The sequence below is a fragment of the Tympanuchus pallidicinctus genome, unplaced genomic scaffold (genome assembly GCF_026119805.1).
Source record: "Tympanuchus pallidicinctus isolate F22 unplaced genomic scaffold, pur_lepc_1.0 scaffold3, whole genome shotgun sequence".
Taxonomy (NCBI): domain Eukaryota; kingdom Metazoa; phylum Chordata; class Aves; order Galliformes; family Phasianidae; genus Tympanuchus; species Tympanuchus pallidicinctus.
The window spans coordinates 99,749,787-99,770,155 of NW_026294747.1; the positions used below are offsets into that span (position 1 = coordinate 99,749,787).

Here is a 20,369-nt window from a genome sequence, read left to right on the forward strand (position 1 = left end):
ATGTGATCCCAGTTTTATCACACCATGCCTAATTATATTGTCATCATTGTTTTTAATAGTAATATCCATACATAAGGCATTTATATGGCACAAAATATTCATTCCTTTTATAGAATGTAAAACACAGGTGATGAATAAAATGGATAAAATGACAGTATTTCTGTCAGTATTTCTGACAGTATTTCTATTGAGGAACAATATTTATTTTCAATTCTGACTTCAGCAGAGGAAATGTAGGAATGTTAAAAAGAACTATTATTCTATGTCTGGTTATTTATTTTTTTAACTGAGCTTATGTTTGATGAGGCTGGTCTTGTGCCCTTCAAACCACACTATATTCTGTGGCCTATTATATGGCATCCATACATAAGAGAAGAGGAAAGGACTAAAAGATCAGATGAGCTGGTAAACGGGCTGTTCCCATTTTGCACAGTTTTAATGCAGTGACACATAAGAAGCCCTAGTAAAGGTGAACTCCATATAAGAACTTCATAAACCTAAAGGAAGACTTAGCATCCAGGCTTTAAAGCTCAGCTTTGAGATAGAATTCAGGAGTATTCAGTGTTAGGGCTTTAGAGGTCTTACAGAACAAGATAAAGAGCTTTGTCCTGAGTAATTGCATTTACTGTCTGAACCCTCTAGCAGGAGGAACAGAGTCACTGTTTGTTCCCATTTAATGACTGCAGGAGGTAAACTGGGGCAGGCAGAAGTGCAGCACTCATTGCTGCCAGCTCAAAGATCCATCTCAGTCCATGAGCACAGTCACACTGGAAAGAATGGCCACCACAGTGTCTTCTGTAGCTGCTGGCCTTGTGTAAAGGGAGCCTTGGGAACAACCTGGACATCCTTGCCTGGAGAGTGTGTGTGTGGCCAATCAGCCCAGCTTCTGCCCTGACTAAAGGGGAGATGAAATACTTGTGCTGCTTTGCAAGATGTTCATAGACTTGTGAAGATGTTACTCAAGTCTTCTGTGAGTAGCTGAGGTGAAGTTCTCTCTTAAGACCCATCTTGATCTCCAGCAGGCACTACCTTTTCATCTCCGGAATATAAGGTTTTTTGAACATCAGAGAGAGCTTTGTACTTTCCAGTGTCTTCATGCAACCTGGAAAGCCCAGATTTTCCAAGAAGGTCAGTGATAGCTCCTACAAATGTCTCTAAAGCTAAAATGGGTTGTTGTAGCTTTCCCTGTGATCTCTTTTATTCCAGAGAACTGGAGATTCCCTTGGCACAACAGCTTGCAGCCGGTTCAGGTCCTGCTTTTTTCATTTTGCAGACTGAGCATCGTTCTCCCATCTCACCTTAAACTGTCTCTGTGTTCAAATGCCCAATAAAATTAACAAGCCACAAGTTGTTAGCACTGTATTGCACTTACAGGTTTTTCCAATCCAAAGAATTTGGAGCTGCTTAAATGAGACTGTAATCTGTTCTGGCTTGTAGTCTGACAAGGGTATACGTGTATAGATCCTCCAGTGCAAATTTTGTCTGCCTTCTAGTGACATGGCTATCTTTGCTTCTGAGTAGATAGGATAACGTCTATGCAGACTGTATTCTTTTTAGTGTTATGAGTATATTATGGCAAACTCCATCCATGAACTTTGCACAAGGTTTGTGCGTATTATAAATTTTCTCAGAGGTGAAATGATAGCAGAAATACTTTAGTTGAAAAACAAACATATTTGTCACTTAGAAACAGCAAATTCTTTACAAGAGAGATATAAATAGCTTCTTTTTTGTATTCCAGAGAAAAAGTAATGTCACATTTGAATCCATTGGACTAAGCTGCCAAGTACTGTCAGATTTTGACAGATGGTTTTTCTGTGGAGTTTGTATGAATTAGGCTCCCTGTGCCGCAGATCTGAGGACATTCGTTTTAATTGTGCTTGCTACCTATGCTTCTGCCCCAGTTTGTCTATAACAATCTAAAAATTGATTATTTTTTTATTGCCAAATTTAAGTAGATAAATTTCCAAAAACAGTAGAGTTCATACATACATTGGTCTTTTGAGTAACATTTTAGTGATGGATCTTTTTTAAATGTAATTTTGCATGAAAACTAGAGCTTTCCTATGAAAGCTAGGGCTGGAGCAGACGACATATTTTGAAAAGTTGGGCCAGATCCTCACTGTTACGAATCAGTAAACTTCACTGAAGTGATCTCTGCTCTTAATTCTGAGATAAATGCACAACAAAAGCGTCTTAAAAGCTGTATGATTTCCGAAATGTAAGCTTCACTTTTAGTACAACTTTTTTTTTTTTTTCTTAGCATGCTTTGTATTTTATTTTATGGAACTTAAGACAGAAAGAAATTACCTTTATGTAACTTAATGCGAGAAAATTTCATACTGATTTGTGTCTTTACAGACACAATATTACCATTTTGTCTCCGATTTTCCGAGCTATGTGTCTTCAAGCGAAGCACAAATAAAACTTCATTTTAAATTAATAGATATGTCTAAGTGATCTTTTTCCTGTTAAATGACTATTATGACTATTAAATGTCTGGGCCAACTGAAAACCTTTTAATTGCTACTGTATACATGTACCAGAAGTCACCCAGCCCTCCCTACCCCACAAATGAGGGAGATAAAAAGAGGAGGAACCTTTCCTACTTTGAAAAGATTATGGTCATGTTTTTTTACAGTGACCCAAACCTGGAAATCCCTCTGGTGCTTGTGACCCTGATTGGTGGATATAAGGACTGTTCACCCAAATATAAAGGTGTGGCAGTATCCAAGCTTATTTCTGAAATATGCAATCCAGATAACAATAGTTTCCACATCATTTGAGGTTGTTATTTGAATTAATCTTGAAGTGAGAAACACTTTGGATTGGGATTTTTACATTGCAAGGAAGTGTGTTTATTAAAATATTATAGCAGGTTTGCTGCTAACTCAATTTCATAGCACCTAATATAAGATGTTATTTATTGACTGGATCCTTTCTCACAGAAAGACTTCACAGAATTTAATTACTGTGAGGATTAGTGTGCTGCTATTCTTTCCATTTGGTTTTAAAAGACTGAGCCATGTGACTCAGATCTACTTGTCTCCATTAGAAAGACACACCAACAAATAACCCCCAGAAATTGTTAGGAAGATTAATGGTAGCTGCTGCTCATGTAGAGGGGGAGAAGCCGTGCCATAAAGACCTGAAAAGCAGTGCAAGAAAACGTCATGATGGTGCACATAAAAGCTGCTCCGAAAGTAATGCCTCCTATTTTTTCATGTTTGTATGCTGAGTGAGACACAGATGGCGGTGGTACAGCAGTAAAGGCTGAACCTTCTCACTAATATTCTGGTACATTTTGTTGCCATGTGACTGATGGCAGCACAGGGGCAGTCCGACAGCATGGTGTCTGGCATGGAAGTGCATCTGAAGCAAAAGTGTGTAATTAAATTCCTCCATGCAGAAAAATTGTAGCCATTGGCATTCATTAACACTTGCTGAACATTTATGGAGTCCGAACAGTGGATGTGAGCACAGTGGTGCTTTTCAGCAACCCTCACAGTGACAGTGAGTCACCTCCACTGGAGCGTGTTTTTACAGATGTGACATGCAAGCTCTTGTTCATTGATGGCAAAAATGCGTAGGTAATTATGGTAACCATGTACAAAAATAACGTTCTATAGCTGAGAATTTGCTCAGTCAGATACTGCTATTGTGCTCTTTGTATTTATTGTAGTTTCTGAGGAAATAAATAGGATGCATTACTTTTGGAGCAACTTACATGTGCATATGTGTGTATTCCTTAAAGACCCTGGAGTCAGCAAATTCTTCAGACCTGCTGTTACAATCAGACTGAGATACACAAGCCACAAAGGCATATGCATTCAGTTTGTCTGGCTTTTAGTGTTTCATTAAAAAGCCAATTTATGTCTTACAGCCTTTAAAGGAATATGAAGTATTTCAGATATTTCTACAAAATATTGGAATGTATTAAAAGTATGAAGGAGAAATTAGGTGTCTGTCAGTCAATGTTGTAGATAATATACTGAAACCTGTCCAGATGCTCCTACTTATTCTGTAACTGAGCGTAAATGGCATGAAGGTTAAATGATCATACATCAGTTTTGCTCAAATGAAGTGTTGTTTAGCACATTTTTCGAATGTATTCATGAACATAGGATGCTATCAAAGCAAGCACTCTGGCAGGATAGTTTAATAACCATTTTAGAATTTCATAACAATGGCAGTTAAACGAGCTAAGGTTATAAAAGTAATTAAATTATGTGTCTGGGTCATTGGCAAATTGGGAAGCAATTTTCTCTTGCTGAATGTGCTCATTACAATATGCTTTGGCTGGGGTTGTTGAAAGAACTGCACTGAGAAATGCAGTCTGGAGGCTAAAGTTTGATAATTCCCCTGGGCAATTACAACTTAGCAGTTGTCCTGGGAAAAAAAGTTGCCTTTCTCCAGGATCCAAGGCATTTCTCGGCCTAGGAAGTATTTATTACATTTCAAAGAGTTGTATCTTGCAGTAAAAACCTTTTTCTTTTTTCCCTTCTTTTTATTTTCTTTTTTTTTCCCTTTTTTTTCTTTGATGGACCAGATGGGTTTTTCCCTGGGTAGCCTGTTTGCTGCCCTGGCTTTACCAGTATGCCTTGGGTGTTCTTTTTCATCTTTCTCCAAAGCCTCAGGTGTAGCCAAAGCACTCATCTAGCTGAATAAATGGACTTCCCTGATGTGGCAAATCCTGTTCTCCTAATGTCTCATTAAGCGCTTTTTGGCTGCCAGAATTAATCCCAAACAGATTGATTCTGCAAAAAACTGTTTTAATACAGCCTATCAGGCTGGGATTTTCCTTTCTTCTTTTTGCCCTCTGGTGGGTTTCCATTTTTGTTCATTGCTTTCATATGCCTTGTGCTTGATTCTGTTATGAAGTATTTTCTTAGGTAGTGATTATCTTGTTTTAGAGTTTAAACATACATCATAAAGCTAGACCTTCTCTCTGTGTTACCACTTACTGATTTTGGAAATTGGAAAGCAGATTGACAACTAAATATTTAAGACACCATACAGTTATTTACGTATCTCTATAGTTATGCAGTTGTTAGCAAAAATGTTCTAATTGTTTTCAGATACAGCTTTGAAAAGCACCAGTGAGAGAGCCCTCCTCTCCCTTGTCTTTATTTTATTGTATGTGGAGCCTGGATTTCAGCTTTACTCTTACTCTTCTTCTTTTGTTGCCAGATGAGCTGATCTCATTCCTCTTCTTTTACCAAAACAAACGATCTAAATTGTATTTATTATTTACTTCAAAGATGATATTTCTACACTTTTCACCAATGCTATTCACCTATACGTACTTGCACGTATCATCAGTATGCTTTTTTTCATACTGCTTCTGTAAATGACCGCAGTCAAATATTACATAAAGAATAATGTCGCTTTGCTGTTGGTGATGAAGGTGATGGTAGACCAGAAGCCCATTTAAAATCCTTTGGTTGTCATCATTCCTAATGGTTTTTAAAGATCTAAAACTGACACTGGTTCTGCACTTGGTCTCCATCCATGCGTATTCCAGTTTCTTCTTCTCCAAGTAAAATGTTGAGGAACTTCGATTTTAGATATTTCAATATAATGCAGTCATCTAAAATCTGGTAATTCCCTGAGCTCAAATCAATTTTGGCCAAGTTAGTGTTTACATATATATGTATGTGTGTGCATATATATGTGCATATGTGTATATGTATGTATTTATGTATAAGACTTTATATACAGATTGTAGATTTTTTTCCCTGCATTTATGCAAATGGAGCGAGGATCTCTCCTATCTGAAACAATACCTATTTGTAATCTGACTGATGAATAGTGATCTTTTCAGATGAAAAAGATAACATAATAGTGAGGATAATAAGACATTCCTTATTGTAATGTCACTATGCATGCTACTTGTAAAAATAACATCTATGCTATTTCTTTTATTATTCAAGGTCTCTGGGATGCATTTTATATGAGATGTGCTGCCTGAACCATGCATTTTCTGGACACAATTTTTTGTCTGTTGTGCTAAAAATTGTAGAAGGTGATACACCTTCTCTTCCTGATAGATATCCAAGCAATCTGAATGCTGTGCTGAGCAGGTGTGTTGATCTCTTGTTTAGCTTCTTCTTAAGTTAATTCAGAAAATGACCGAATTATCGCTACTGTTTTTTAATGTTTCAGCATGTTAAATAAGAATCCTTCACTGAGACCAGCAGCAGGAGAGATCCTAAAAATCCCTTATATTGATGAGCAGCTAAAGGTAAACAAGAAGATAAAGTGGTAGACATTGTATTTCACAAAAGTAGAATGCAGATGGAGAAAATGTGTAGTGAAAAAATAAGTGAGTAGCCTTTGGGAACGTTAATCAAGAGACTTTCTGAGCTAAATTACAACCTGACTGAGGCAGGGAGTTTGTGGGAAATTAAGCTCTTCTCACTTGACATGCTAAATGTTTCCCCCCTTTAAAATCTCATGAACAATAAGGAGAATGGACACTTATGCATAACAAGTGCAGATCATTTGGGCCTGGGGACATGTAATCTTTAAACTGTTCTGGTTAGTCATAGTTTTAATAAAAGACAGTGCATCTTGATTTTTTGGTCCCTGCTTCAATGTATGCAATAAATTACTTTTTATGGAGGTAAGGAAGGAAACCGTTTACTCATTTTTTGCATTAGGTCTGTTTTGAATAATGGGCTGGAGTCTGGATCACTTTGGCCTCAGGCATTAATATCACTTCTATTTTATTTACTTACAGAATATACAGTACAATTTCACATGTATGACTGCAAAAGACAAGGGGCTTAACTGGCAGAAAGGAGGTGCTCCCATTTCTGATGCTGTGTAAGTATTTTTAAATATTTTGTGGGTAGCTCTATAAAAAATTACAGTGATGCCAAATGCTATCCTGCTCTGAGCATTTGTGCTAATTTTGTAACGCTTTGCTTTTAAAGAGATCTTGCCATTCCTCAGAAATACAGGACAATTAATGAGTTTCATAATTAAGACTTAGGGCAAAAAATGGTTCTAACAATCAAATATTTTTATTCTGTAACTGTAAATTGTGTATATTGCATGCATGTGTAGTATATGCACAAATTGATTTATTACTACTTGGTGTGTAATTAAATTTTCTGTATATTTTGAAGGCTTAGGTCATCATTTACTTATATCATAGACAGTGGGCCTGCATATCATCAGTGTGGGCCTGCAGTTTTTCAGCTGTGGTCACTCTGCTGGTGCCACCACCTCTATTTGCAAGAATTCCTTCAGGAGGAGTGATCAGATAAACTCTGCAAACCAAAGAATTGTTTACTATTAGTGATAAGAAGAATGTGGAATAAAGACACTGGGACTCAGCAGAGTCTTCTGTACACTTTTTTTACCCAGTGTGAGTGCTTGGAGTGTATCTGTAAACTCATCACTAGAAATTGTGGTTTAAGTTTCCACTTTGACCTTTCCATTTCTGCTCTTTCTTGTTGTCAGATGAGCCTCTGTCATTTTATTAGACAAGAGCTCTGTGTTTTGGTTTCCACTTTAGTATAAACACATGGTTGAACTTTGCAAGCGTAAGTGAAGGCTGTAACAAATAATGCCATGTTATCTAATTTTTGGCCTTCTTACTATGCCACTATTATTGATTCTGCTAGAAATAGCCATTTGCAAATATACTGGAAACCAAGAATCACACTTGCTGATGTACTCAGAAAATATTAGACATATCTTTTGTCTATTGCTGCTGTGTTTGTATTGACTTGATTAACTCTGTGTGCATTCCTGTCTGTTCAAATGAAATGTAGGTAGCTGCAGAGGTATTCCTCTGAGATATACCTTAACTAGTTTTGAGGAACTGAAATCTTGTCCAAATGTTATGCCAATTCTGTATATGTTACACTGAGTGTTAAAAACCTCTTCAAATATATACTATGAGAATCTTCAAAAAACTTTTAATCCATGCCTCTGTGGGTTGTTGTTTGTTTTTTCACTTATAATCTGTACAGGATTTCAAATTATCTGTATGCATAAAAATATTGTAGCTTTCAGGATGCAGTATTTTTAACCTGCAAAGTACTACCTAGGCTTCAACTATCACATTGCTTCTAGAAGAGGCTGTTAAAACTACTTTCTATTATCTATACCAAATACTATGTTCCATACCAGATCCATTGTCATCATGAAGTCTCATCTCTTTCCAAAAGGACATCACATACTAACTGAGCTAGCACTCGGGGGGACACATATCCTGGAGTCTGTAATATTCTTGTTCAAAAGTAATTCTCAAGTGTTTAAGATGAAGAGCAAGTTGTAACTACAAGCATCATCTTCTTATACTTCTGTGAAAAGCAATTTAAAGCTTCTTCTGGGCCTAGCTCCAGAGGCCTGAAAACTGTGCAGCTATGGATAACAACTGTCTTTGTTAGAGGATGGAAATTTACCTTGAATTTTTCAAGTTCAGAGCATCAATTTGAAATCAAAACTCCTAGGAAAAGCTTATGGGTAAATTACCTTCAGATGTGCTGTAGTCTGATTCTCTTATTTAAATGTTTAGAATGTGTACAAAATCATCATTCTATTATGAATTTTACTGCATTTATGAGAAAGTTAGCTGCCTGTTTTTGCACTGGTAAACAAAATGCCACATATCTTTTTCAATCACAGATTCAACGAGGCAGGTAAAGTGAAATAAAAATACTTGAAAAATGGTGACATTCAAAAACAAGGAAAAAAAAAAAGAAGAATAGCATAGTGATTTACCCACAGCTGCTGCAGCCTGTGTGTGTGTGTACAAGGAGCTGCTTGCTATGGTGTCCTCCTCTATCAATACTGCCTTATATTTCTGATTCTTTTTTCCTCACCAGAACTATTTTTTGTCATTTCTGTTTGAGTTTCATTTCTTACAGTAAAAGCTTTAATGGCTTAGTTTATTCCAGTTCTGTGCAAGTCATAAATTTTAAATATTTAAGTAAGGAAAAGCTGTATAGGTTCAGTTTCAACTCACATGAAAAATGACTTTTTTTTCCCAAGAGATTCTTACAATTTAAATTAAAGGGTTTTTTTTTGGGGGGGGGGAGGGGGGGCAGGAGACAAGAAATATGTCTCCATTATTCATAGTTGAAGAGTTATTTTCATTAATAATTAAAGTATTTTTATCCTTAGTGTTTCATATTTCACATATGAAATATTTCCATATCTTTACATATTTATACATAATTTTCATATCTTTACACTATTTCCCTCTATAGTCAAGAATTGAAAAGCATAATGAAAGCTTCTCAGTTTCTAAATTTCTGATTTCAAAATTTATGTTCTTATAAAACTGGACTCTTAAATAATAAGTGAATTAAGAGCAGTGATAACCATTTGAAGTGAATACTTGATATCATGAATACAAAGAATGCAAAATTTTGGTGTGAGTGAAAGGTGAGTGCCATGGCATTGCAAGCTATGGCTCAGTTTTTGTAGTTACTCTGCAATGTGAGGTAAAATCTGAGATAAATATTGTTTTTTCTGGTATACAACCACTATTGCTCTTCTGCGTTGGTAAATACAGCAGAAATACGAGTGTCAATAATTCGTGCTCAGCTTTCAAAGATGGTCCATGGAGACCATTTTACAAGCAAATTGTTATTGATTAGAACCAGGAATTCAAAAGGACAATGTGATAATTATGACTTTCATTACAGACAGATTAATACTCTCTTTCATTGCTGCCAACTTTTATCAATCAATTCAAAATGTATGTCTGGTAATTTTTTTTTTCTGTGGTTCTCATTTAAGAACTGCCTTTGGATTTGTAATGTGCTCAGTAATGAATCCTGGCAGGGTAAATATTTCACTGTGCTTCAACATTTATTCTTTTAAGGAGCTGAGCTTACCTTTTTCTGTTTTCACCTGAAATGCATGAAATGGTTCATCTTCCTCCTGAATCTAGGTTTAAATATTTCAATTTAAAAGAGGCATTTACTTTCCAGACTGAGGTCTGTTTAGTCCATTATAGTACCTGTAAGTTTTTAATTATTCCATTTGAAATGTCAGTATGTTTCAATATCAAATCCAAATACTGATATTTACATTTCTGTCTGAAAATAAGCTTGCATGTATTTAATTTCAGGCTGAGGAAAGTTCATTTGCAAACGCTGCAGCAACTGTCTGAAGTACAGAAAATGACACCACGGGAACGAATGAGGCTGAGGAAGTTAAATGCTGCAGATGAGAAAGCCAAGAAGTTGAAGTAAGTTGTGCATAACATTGTCATTGTGCCCTAACCGTACAGTTTCCCCCTTTCAGTGGTCTGTCTAGGGAGTTAGAACAGTTAAGGTAAAAATATTTAAAAAAAAAAAAACATTAAAAAAATAGAAACTGTCTTTAGCTACTCATAGTGAATGGGAATTTTGGATGATTTAAATTAAGGTAATTGTTTATGTAGAAAAGAAGTCAGAGCATCAGCCCGGATTGATACTTTGAGCACAGTATTTCTAGTTAAATATGTGTATGAGAGATATTCAGATTCATTACAGTAGGGAATTTTGTTAATGATTTGTCATTTTGAAAATTGCACATTTGGAAGAGTCATCTATACAGTAACAATACTGCTTTTGTCGATTGTTTCTTCCTAAGAGATATGCCAATAAAAGCTAACAGCTCAGAGGAAATAGTCTTGTCAAGTGATCAAATAGCAGGGAAATCAACACATTGTAAGGGCTTTAAAATTTATAGCTTTTTGTTGAGTAAGGAAAACATAATAAAAGTGGGGATTTGAAGTGGCATTTCTGAACGGCATGTGAGAAACAGCTTGAAGGCTATGTTTGTATGCACGGATCCCACTTTTAAACAGAAAGAAGATACCGTTTTGATAACACACTTGAGTTTTTTTCCGAGTTAAAAATGTTCAGTGTTTCATGTGATATAAATGAAAATCAGAAAAGCTCCATATTCATTATTAATGTTTTCTTTAAAAGCATGTTGCAAAGTGCAGTGTAAATTTAAAAATGTTTATTCAGTTATTTATAGACAGCAATTGAGGGATAGAATCATAGAATCATAGCCAACCCATGGCCTGAGTTGAAAAGGACCACAAAGATCATCTCCTTTCAACCCCCCTGCTATGTGCAGGTCACCAACCAGCAGCCCAGGCTGCCCAGAGCCACATCCAGCCTGGCCTTGAATGCCTCCAGGGATGGGGCATCCACAGCCTCCTTGGGCAACCTGTTCCAGTGCCTCACCACCCTCTGTGTGAAAAACTTCCTTCTAATATCTAACCTAAACCTCCCCTGTCTCAGTTTAAAACCATTCCCCCTTGTCCTATCTCATGAACAGATGCACCCCTTCCTGTTTCTTCACTCCTTTCAAGTACTGCAAGGCCACAATGAGGTCTCCTGCTGGCCAACTCTTTTAATGGAGCCCAGAACATAGTTGACCTTCTGGGCTGCAAATGCACACTGCTTGCTCACGTCCAGCTGGACTCCCTAGTACTTCTCTGTAGGGCTGCTCTCAGGGGGTTCTTCTCCCAGTTTCTATAAATACCTGGGATTGCCCTGGCACACAGCACCTTGCACTTGGCCTTGTTGAACCTCATTGGGTTCTCATAGGCCCATTTCTCCAGCCTTATGAGAATCAGTATCTTAACCTTGCCATGCCAAAGCACACTAGCAATTCAGTAAGGCATTGATATCTAACTGCAGAGAAATAATGCGAGGTTACATGAAGCCTGAATTTATGGCCTCAGTAACTTTGCAGCTGTTACATATGCCTGCAAATGAATAGTAATTGTAGTTGAGGGAAAATGCTCTGTAAAATTGTATCCTAGTGTTATTTGTGCAAACCCATGGCATCTGTACCCAATAGGGAGAAATAAAAGCTAACAGCCTTCGTTTCCTTTTGGAAAATGTATCTGATCAGTATTTGTGTCTGTCTGACACCAAACACTAAATTTGAGACTCAAGCTGGTATGTAAATTTATTCTCGTTTTAAAAAACTACTTGAAATGAACCAATTATATAAAATATAACACCTCTTGTGTGTGGTGTTTTCAGCAGTATGGTAGGCCCATTCTTATATGAAATTTGTAAGTAGGAAGTCTGTCTCTTTCATTTTTTTAAAATGACTGGAAGTAAGGAATTAATACTAATTGCAGAATATTTCTTGTTTGTCTTTTGTTTTCTCTGCTTTCTTGCATTTTAGCATTCTCTATTTAGATTTTCATGTTGTTTTTTTTTTTCCCCAGCAGCAGAAGTGAGTATATTTACTTTGTAATGTAAAGGCAGCATATTAATTTGCAAATCTTATTCTCAGTCATAAATCTTTAAAATTGATCTATATTCAGTTCTGTTGTTGCCTATTGACTTCAATAACATAGTACCTTCTCACACAAGAGATGTTCATTCAGTAGTGCAGATCTACTTGTCAGTGGGAAGGGGTTTAGTGGTGGAAGCTGGAGGATTTACTTAATGTAGCAGCTGGAATAAGCAGTCCCAAACAGAAAGCATACAATTAACAGGTATGCCCTGGGTGAAGTGTTCATGGCACACAAGTGTTGTGTGCCTGTCTTGACCTGAAAGGTCTGTGGAATACATGGTGGCATGAAGGCATGATATGCTTAAGATCTTTGGAAGAGACAAAAGCTCCTGGGACTAACCATTTTCTATTTCTCAATTACATTATGCAGGCTGTGAAAGATAAATACAATAACTGTTTTAAAAAAGAAGGGCCACAGATCTTTTCATGTAAAATTAACCTTGTCTTACGTAGATGCTGTGAGTGTTTGGTGCCACAGTACTCTGATAATGGAATTTGCTTTTCCACATCTACTGCTAGGAGGACCCTTTGTGCAATCCCCAATATCACATCTCAATCACAAGTATTCTGTATTTACAGACAGCTGGCAGAAGAAAAATATCAAGAGAATGTCAAAAGAATGCAAGAATTCAGGTCCCGTAATTTTCAGAAGCTGAATGTCAATGTCCTACATGTAAGTACAGTGTGTTGGGGACCTTATTTATGGACTTTCAGTGTGTACCTCTTTTCTGTTTGCCACGCACTTTCTTTAGCATTAGAGACACTGTTCTGTTCTAAGATTAATTATTTGGATGTGCTTCAAAGTCTGGACCCCTTGGCTGAACCCTGTGGACCTGTGATGAGTAGCATTACATTCAGTTATTTAGACATAGTTCAACAAACTCCCTAGTCACTGCACAGTTTTCTTTTACTAAGACACTTTTGGATCTAAATCTTCTCTCTGAATCACAATTCTGTGATTCTATGATTCTGTGAAATGTACTTCCTAATAGTCTGTTTGATACCAGAGTTCAAAATACATTTGATTTCAAGATAAATTTAGAATTGTAATCTTTTAAACACTCTGATTTGAGATAGCTACAGTTTATTTTCATTTGACTAGTTACAAATATCAACATTTTAACTGAATCCTCTCGTAATATTGAAGTCTTGAAGTGACTCCCAGCGTAAACTCTCCTTTGCTTTTAAAATATCAATAACAGAGAATAGTCCTGTTCAATACCAGCACTTTGTCTTATAATATGGGGAACAGTTTGGAAACAGTGGAAGCATCACAGATATAACAAGGTTTGCTTTAGTACTTTGTTTTTATTCAGCATTTGTCATTGTCTTTGGAAAATTAAAAACCACGTTAAATCTATCATAGCATGTGGTTGTCACACTGATGGTCAATTATTGAAGAGTTAGGAATTCTTTTCCTTAATATTTGCTTAATGAGTCCCAGAAATTGCTTGAGTCAGGGCAACCATCATATTGTGGTGCTATTGAAAGCTGTAACTGTTCCTGTTTCTCCATGCTGCTTTGTTTGACTAAGGAATCCGACATCCAGATTTCAGAACCCCTCACTGATTCTCAGCCGGTCATGACGTGTGACTCCACATCCATAGGATGTGATGAACCAAATGGAAATGAGAGATGGAGTCAATTTACGGACCATGGTAAGATTTAAAAATGTGGTGTTGAATTGAAACTTCCTATGAAGAAGATTTGATTTTGTCCCTTGTACTTAAATCTGTGGTGAAGAACTGCAGTATGAAAAACAGTTAGGTTTGTAAAGTTGACAAAAGAAATGCAAAAAGAAAAGGAAAATATTATAGATGGATGCGTGTAGACTAGATGTGCAGCAGGTTATATGTCAGGAAGCTTGGGTTCTGTGAGCTGGGGTGACTTGAATGGCAAAGAGGGTAAACAGACCTCCTCCAAAAAAGGTGCAGACTTCAAAGAAAATAGCTTTAACCTTTGCATATATAAAATGACTTGTATTAGAACAACACTTTCTAAATTACCTCTCCAGTGCAAAAATGAGTACAAGAATAGAGAGCATTTGCACTTCTGGAACACTTTGATACCATTTTCATTACCCATAGCAATGAGAGAGGCAGACAGAAACTCTTTAAAAAGTGCTTATTTGTACTGTCCTTGGATATTTAGCTACTGTCTAGAGATTGTTAGATACTATGTTGCACTTTACTGTAGATAAAAGAACAAGTAGCCAAACTTTTGAATAAGGGCTTGACTGTGGAAATGAACTTATAAGAAAATATTTTTCACAGCCCATATTTAAGTTTTATTTCTGTTATGTACTGAAATAGTGTCAATACTCTTCAACATTTAACTATTATGATGGAAGATTTTTAATCAGATTAGAATTTTGTTAGCATGTATTAATAGACTTTAAAATACAGCAACTACTTTCATAGCTCTGCCTTTTTGTGTTGTTTTATACGCATCTACGAAGGGATATGTCGTTAGCTCAAAGGTATCAAAATCAGTTTGTATGTGGTGGAGGTGGTTTTATTAATAGCAAATGGCTTTTTTCTTATGACGTAGCCTCATTTACGTCCACACAGTTGACTTGCTACTTCACAGTGCAAGGGGGGGTGATCTGTGTAGGAGAGAACTCAGCTGCTAGAAATACATCCTGGGGCTGGGGGTGGAGCAGCTCATAAGTAGGGGACTAAGAGAAAGCAGTAAATGTGAGTGGGAGGGAGATGTACGAGGATAGGCATACAGAGACTTAAATAGAAACAGGACAACATGCAAGAAAGGAAAGAAATCGATGTTTCTGTCTTAAGAGGTCATTAAGTTTTTCAACTATGATGATGGAAATTAAATGCGTTTATTTCTGTGATGCAAAAGTTCGCTCAGTCTGAAGCTGTACAAAGATGAATGTTTGTTTAATGACCCTGCTTTTGTCAGATTCTCTGAAGTGGTGGTAAGTTCATGAGAAAAAGGACTGAAGGATAAGCAAAGCAAATTGCATAGTTTCTCTTTTCTTCGTGAATACCTTGTTATTTCTGAAGCTGATGTCAAAGCTGTTACTAACTGTATTCAGTATTCATTCTTTTCATTAAGCATTTCAGTTCAGCCATGCATGTTCTACATGCTATTAATTAAGTTATTAATGGAGTCTTTGTACCTGAAAATGTGAAAACAATTCCAGTTGTTGATGTTCAGCAGAATTTGGTTCTCAGTCAATGTGCCATACAATAGAAAAACAGTAAAACTGGAAGCAAAGCTATAAAAACCTTTTGTAAAGTTGTCTGACATGCAATAAATTTGGTAACCTATACCAGGTTAGCAGAAGTTAGGAGAATGCCAGACTAACTGTCTCCTTAGTTAGAACTAGTAACAAATAGCAGGTGAGGAAGAGGCAAAATGGCAGGTGAAGGAGTCTGCTCATGGATACTGAGGAGTTTCAGCAGCAGCTGCCTTTAAGCTACTCCTAAAAATCCTCTCAGAAATAGGAAAAGCTGGTGGGGAACAGCTAAGGAAAATACCCAATCTCAAGAGGTAGGGAGGAATGTTCAAGCTATCTTTGGCTCATATCTTAAAGCCCTTGAAAAATTTGCAACATGAAGCAAAGGGAGAAGGAAAATGGAGGGGAAGAGGATGAAAAGCGAAGGGTTGGAGGAAGGAAGAAGGGAAGAAAGGAAGGGCTTGGAAGATTGAAAGACAAGGCTCCTGAAGGGTTAGAAAGAGCCATAGATAATAAAACACTGCACATTATGCTTTCAGTTATCTAAAACATTATGAAAAATGGTGGTATGTGTTTGGGGAAGGTGTCAAATGCAGAACTCAATGTTTAGTTTTAGTAAGGAGATTTAGAAACCATGGCATCTTTATCCAGTTATAGCAGTAGTAAACACAGTTTTTGAAAGCATGGAAAACCAAGGCAGGTTTTGTAAGGTTAGATAAATGAAAATCAAGATGATAGTTTGGAGTTTTGGACTGGTGGATGAGCTTTAGCAAAGTAAAAAAAATTTAACTGCTGTAGAGTTCCCTGGGAAGTTTAAGCTTCTCTCCGTGTTTATTTTATGTAATGATTTTTTAAAAACATTTTTCATTCTAATTAGCACCTCTGTGCACTTGACAGACATTTAAAAGAGCTGTATGAAATCACAAATAGTTGATCAATCTGTTTGTCATCAAGCAGGTTTTCTTTTTTGAGGTATGAAAGACATCTAAGCAGACCCTGTGCTTTTGATGTTGATAAGAACTCAGTCTGTTACAGAACCAGGCCCATTCAGACTGTTCACAGATTGTACACCATCTTCAGAAACAAAGAAGTAATTTGGTTCTTGAAGTACTTGCAGAGAAATACAGTGGGCAGTATAAAATGCTATTTTTAAGCATTAAAATTCTATTTGTTCTTTTAAAGTATGTTCCCTATTATTCCACTCTGCTGTATTTTGCAGACTTAGTCATTTTTCACAGAGACTGCACATTGCCCTGCTTCCTTCTGTCCCCCTGCTTACTTTTGGGGTTCTGGGCACCTGTTCTGCACTATCTGCCATACTCCAGCCTGAAATGAAGAACTTGGATGGGTGAAATCAAAGAAACATGAGCTTTTGCTGACAGAAATCTTCTATGCATTACTTGAACTCAGGAAGAAAGGGATCTAGTTTTAACTTGGGAGTGGAAAACAGTGAAAAATTATGTGAATAGCAAGTTATGCTATTTTTGCTTCAGTGACCCAGGAGAGGAAGCTGTGCATTAAGAACACATTTTCAGTGCTGTTACCTTGGCAGCTTCCTGTCTCTGCGATAGAGGAATTGCTGCTCTCAGTGGCACCACTTCCCCATAATTTGCTTCTGTTCCATGGCAAGAGTACCAACTTCAGTTTGATCTCTGAGTCCAGACTGTGGCATACCACCACCTGTAGTGCATCTCTCCTCAAGAATTCGGCCTGTTCTGTATGCTCTGAAAAGTTCTTCCCACTTCTCTGTGTAGAAAGTTGTTCCTGGGTCAAAATACTGCAGTGCTTGTAAACTTTTTAATTTCTACCTTAGTTTTTCTTCTGGCTGTTTCAAGCCAGCTTTTTCAAGATGTATTTCTTATTGCCTTGTAGCTGAAGAAATTGTTTTCCTCTCTTTTCCTGATCTCCTTGTGTTTTCATAGGCAACAGTAATATTCTTTTGTGTAGTACTTCTATGAAATGCTTCTGTATTTTTTATCTGTTCTAGCACTGGCTGCTCCCAGCATACCTGAACCTTCCTTCCTTAAGATGCTTCCAAGCTGTCATCTCACAGTTTGTGCTTTACATTTCTTCTTTCTTAAGTTACTGTAATCATCTTCTGAAGTTCTTTGTCTTTACACATACAATCCGGAGTAATGTATTGTTCCCTTTATTTGTGAAAAGGCTGGCATCAGAGTTGTTCTGATGCTGATGTTCGTCTTTTCCATGGATTACTTCTGTACTGGTAGATCACTGTGGCTTTTCTCTGTGGGCTACCATATGCTGGGCTAGGATGGAAAATTGCAGCTCTGTTTCTACATCACATTAATTATTTCTGTGCAATTGCTTTTGCGTTGCTTACATTATTACCTAATGAAGCCAGATTGTACAGCATTTCTCCCAACTCTCTATAAAACTCAGTTCCTGCTGACTAGCTCTACAGTTGCAAATGTATTGAATAAATAGGAAAGGCTAGCCATGGGGATTTACTTGTAATGAACCCAGAGAAATGTACTTAGGTACTTATCCATGTGATATTAGTGTGGAATATTCAAATTTTCCTACTTTGCTACACAGAAGATGCTGTAGGAGAGGCTCAGTCTTTGCAGTAGTATAATGCATGAAGAGCAAGGTGTAATCCTGTTATACAACTGTAATAGCTAAACATTCAAGGTTTCTGATTCATTTTCTACAGCAGAAGTTACCTTGAAATTGGTGGCAAAACCTTGAACTGTATATAAAAATGCTTCCAGAATGCTCAGTACTATTTACAGTTTTGAAAAATATGACCATTTCTGTACCATAATCTTAGATCCTTCTGATTTGGACCAGTTTTTGCAGCTGAAAGATACTGGATTGAAAGCTACCAAAATCTCTTACTTTTCACAGGTGCTACACTGAATATTAAATTCAACAAGCTACAGCCTAATGGTCATGAAAACTTGAAGTTGCACACTGGCAATTTCTATTCATATCAGCTTCACAGATAATAAGATATGGTAAACAAGACTGTGAAATATATATATTTTTAAGTTTTCAATAAATTATATATGAAAATGTATAACAATTTCTGAGGGCTCGTCCTTGCTGCCCTTAAGTGGCTAGAATGAAAAAGACCATGCAGCAAAACAACACTGGACCTAACAGCCACTTTAGTGTATCAGTGTATTTAGAACAGTGTATCTTGCATTTTTTGTTTGCCAGTACATTATATGCTGGGGCTTCACCTGCATTCTAATCCATTTCAGTCTCACCCTGCAAGAGTACTAGCTTTACATAATCTACTCCTCTGCTTGTACTAGGCTTGTTTCCATGCGGTCAAGTTAAAGGAGCAAAATAGCTTAAGCTAACTACTTGCTGTATTTAAATTATCTGTACAGAAGAAGAATGTAAAAGCTTAAGACATAAGGTAAAGGGACATATTACATGATCTTTCTGGTTTGTATTCTCTTTCTTTTTATTTCTTTATACTCCAGAGATTATCATCGTGTTCAATTCCTGGGCTTAGTATGTTGCAATAAATTACATCTGTCAAACCTCTGATTTCATTACAATTCCAAAATAGCTAAGTACATTACAGTAGTTGAATACATTATTTCTCTATTTCCATTGCTAATTGTAAGTTACAGGCATATTCCTTTGAATTTTAAGTGAGTAAAATTCATTTGACTCTCAAATAGTAAATGTTCACTCACAATAAAGTATTGTTATGTTTTTCTGTGCATTGTTATGCATATCTGCACATGCACATTTATTGATGAGGTAATTGATAATTCTGAAGCATCATCACTCAGGAAGTCATACCAGTAAGTCCTCAGCAGCTCTTATTTGAAGAAAAAAGAGCTTTTCTTGAGTTAAGCATTAAAGTTTGAATGAGTTTCTGACATGGATCACCTCTGTCAAGAAAGATGACAAGTCCTTATGTAACACTTTCTCGGAACCATAGTTGAAGTAGGTGGCCAGAAAGCTAAACTTTGTGTGTCCAATTTAAACTATGCAAATTAGGGACTGGAGAAGAAGAATAAAAATATTTGGAGAAACTAACCTGAGACATATCACACATGTTTATTGGAGTGATAGAAAAGCGTGTATTTATTCTTGAGGAATATTCTTGAGCACCGATTTACATTGCTGTTAATTTTGTAGGAAGGTGAGGACTGCAACTGCTAGCGAGTATGTAAGCACACAAGAGTAGTGTCATAGTAGCTGGAAAAGTGCAGGTCTGTGTTATGAGCTGGAATATTTCCAAAATCATAAGGTGTATTCACAGTTTGCTACTTGCTGAAATCTTACTATGAGATGCTTGCTGAGAGAAACTTGACTATTTAGTTCTGGCACCTACCAAGTCCTTCACTTGTCCTTTGCTCATGGAGTGCCAGAATTCCTGCCACTCTCACACAGTTTGAGGGCATGGGAACATTGGGAGTATGTGCAGCTCTTGTTTTCACTTCTTGGTTTCATACTGTAAGCACACTTTGTCCCAGATTCAATTAAAGAAATATTAAATCTGATTTATTCTATCAAGAGTAAGATTTAACAAAATATAGAGGTTTTAGCCACAAAGTGAAAAAGTAGTCAATTAAGAAATTTTTTTTCTATTTTTTATTTTTTTTAAATCAACTGAAGTGTTGCTCTTACTAAATGATTGTTACCTCTGGAAGCCATTGGAGAGCTGATTTCTTGCTTTGGTTATTGCTCTTCCTTTTCCATGGAAGAGCAATATGAGCGTTGGGTGAACATGCTCACCCTTTTTCCATGGGGCAGCCACAGAATATTATTGGAGATATTCTTGGAAATTTTATGGAGTTTTAGAATGCTTAGCATTCATGGTAGTTTAAAAGCCCCTGTGTAGTGTGGCATTGTCCTTTTTATGTAGAAGAGCATTGTCCTTTATCTTCAAGTTTTTAATAAA

The 20,369-nt window shown here is 36.7% G+C and overlaps 1 protein-coding gene across 12 annotated transcripts in view; it reads left to right on the forward strand.

The window, feature by feature from the left end:
• The window catches only part of NEK11 (NIMA related kinase 11), a 123,977-nt gene that overhangs the window by 33,221 nt on the left and 70,387 nt on the right, over positions 1–20,369 (forward strand). For 11 of the 12 annotated variants that reach the window (XR_008209645.1, XR_008209651.1, XR_008209644.1 and 8 more), the window contains 6 exons: positions 5,934–6,083; positions 6,166–6,244; positions 6,743–6,828; positions 10,097–10,216; positions 12,859–12,952; positions 13,814–13,937. Coding sequence is in view for 2 of the 12 variants with exons in the window: in XM_052696310.1 (XP_052552270.1) it covers positions 5,934–6,083; positions 6,166–6,244; positions 6,743–6,828; positions 10,097–10,216; positions 12,859–12,952; positions 13,814–13,937 (653 nt within the window). In the remaining 10 variants the exon portion in view is untranslated. The remainder of the gene's footprint in view (positions 1–5,933; positions 6,084–6,165; positions 6,245–6,742; positions 6,829–10,096; positions 10,217–12,858; positions 12,953–13,813; positions 13,938–20,369) is intronic. The other variant, XR_008209650.1, reaches the window with a different exon arrangement.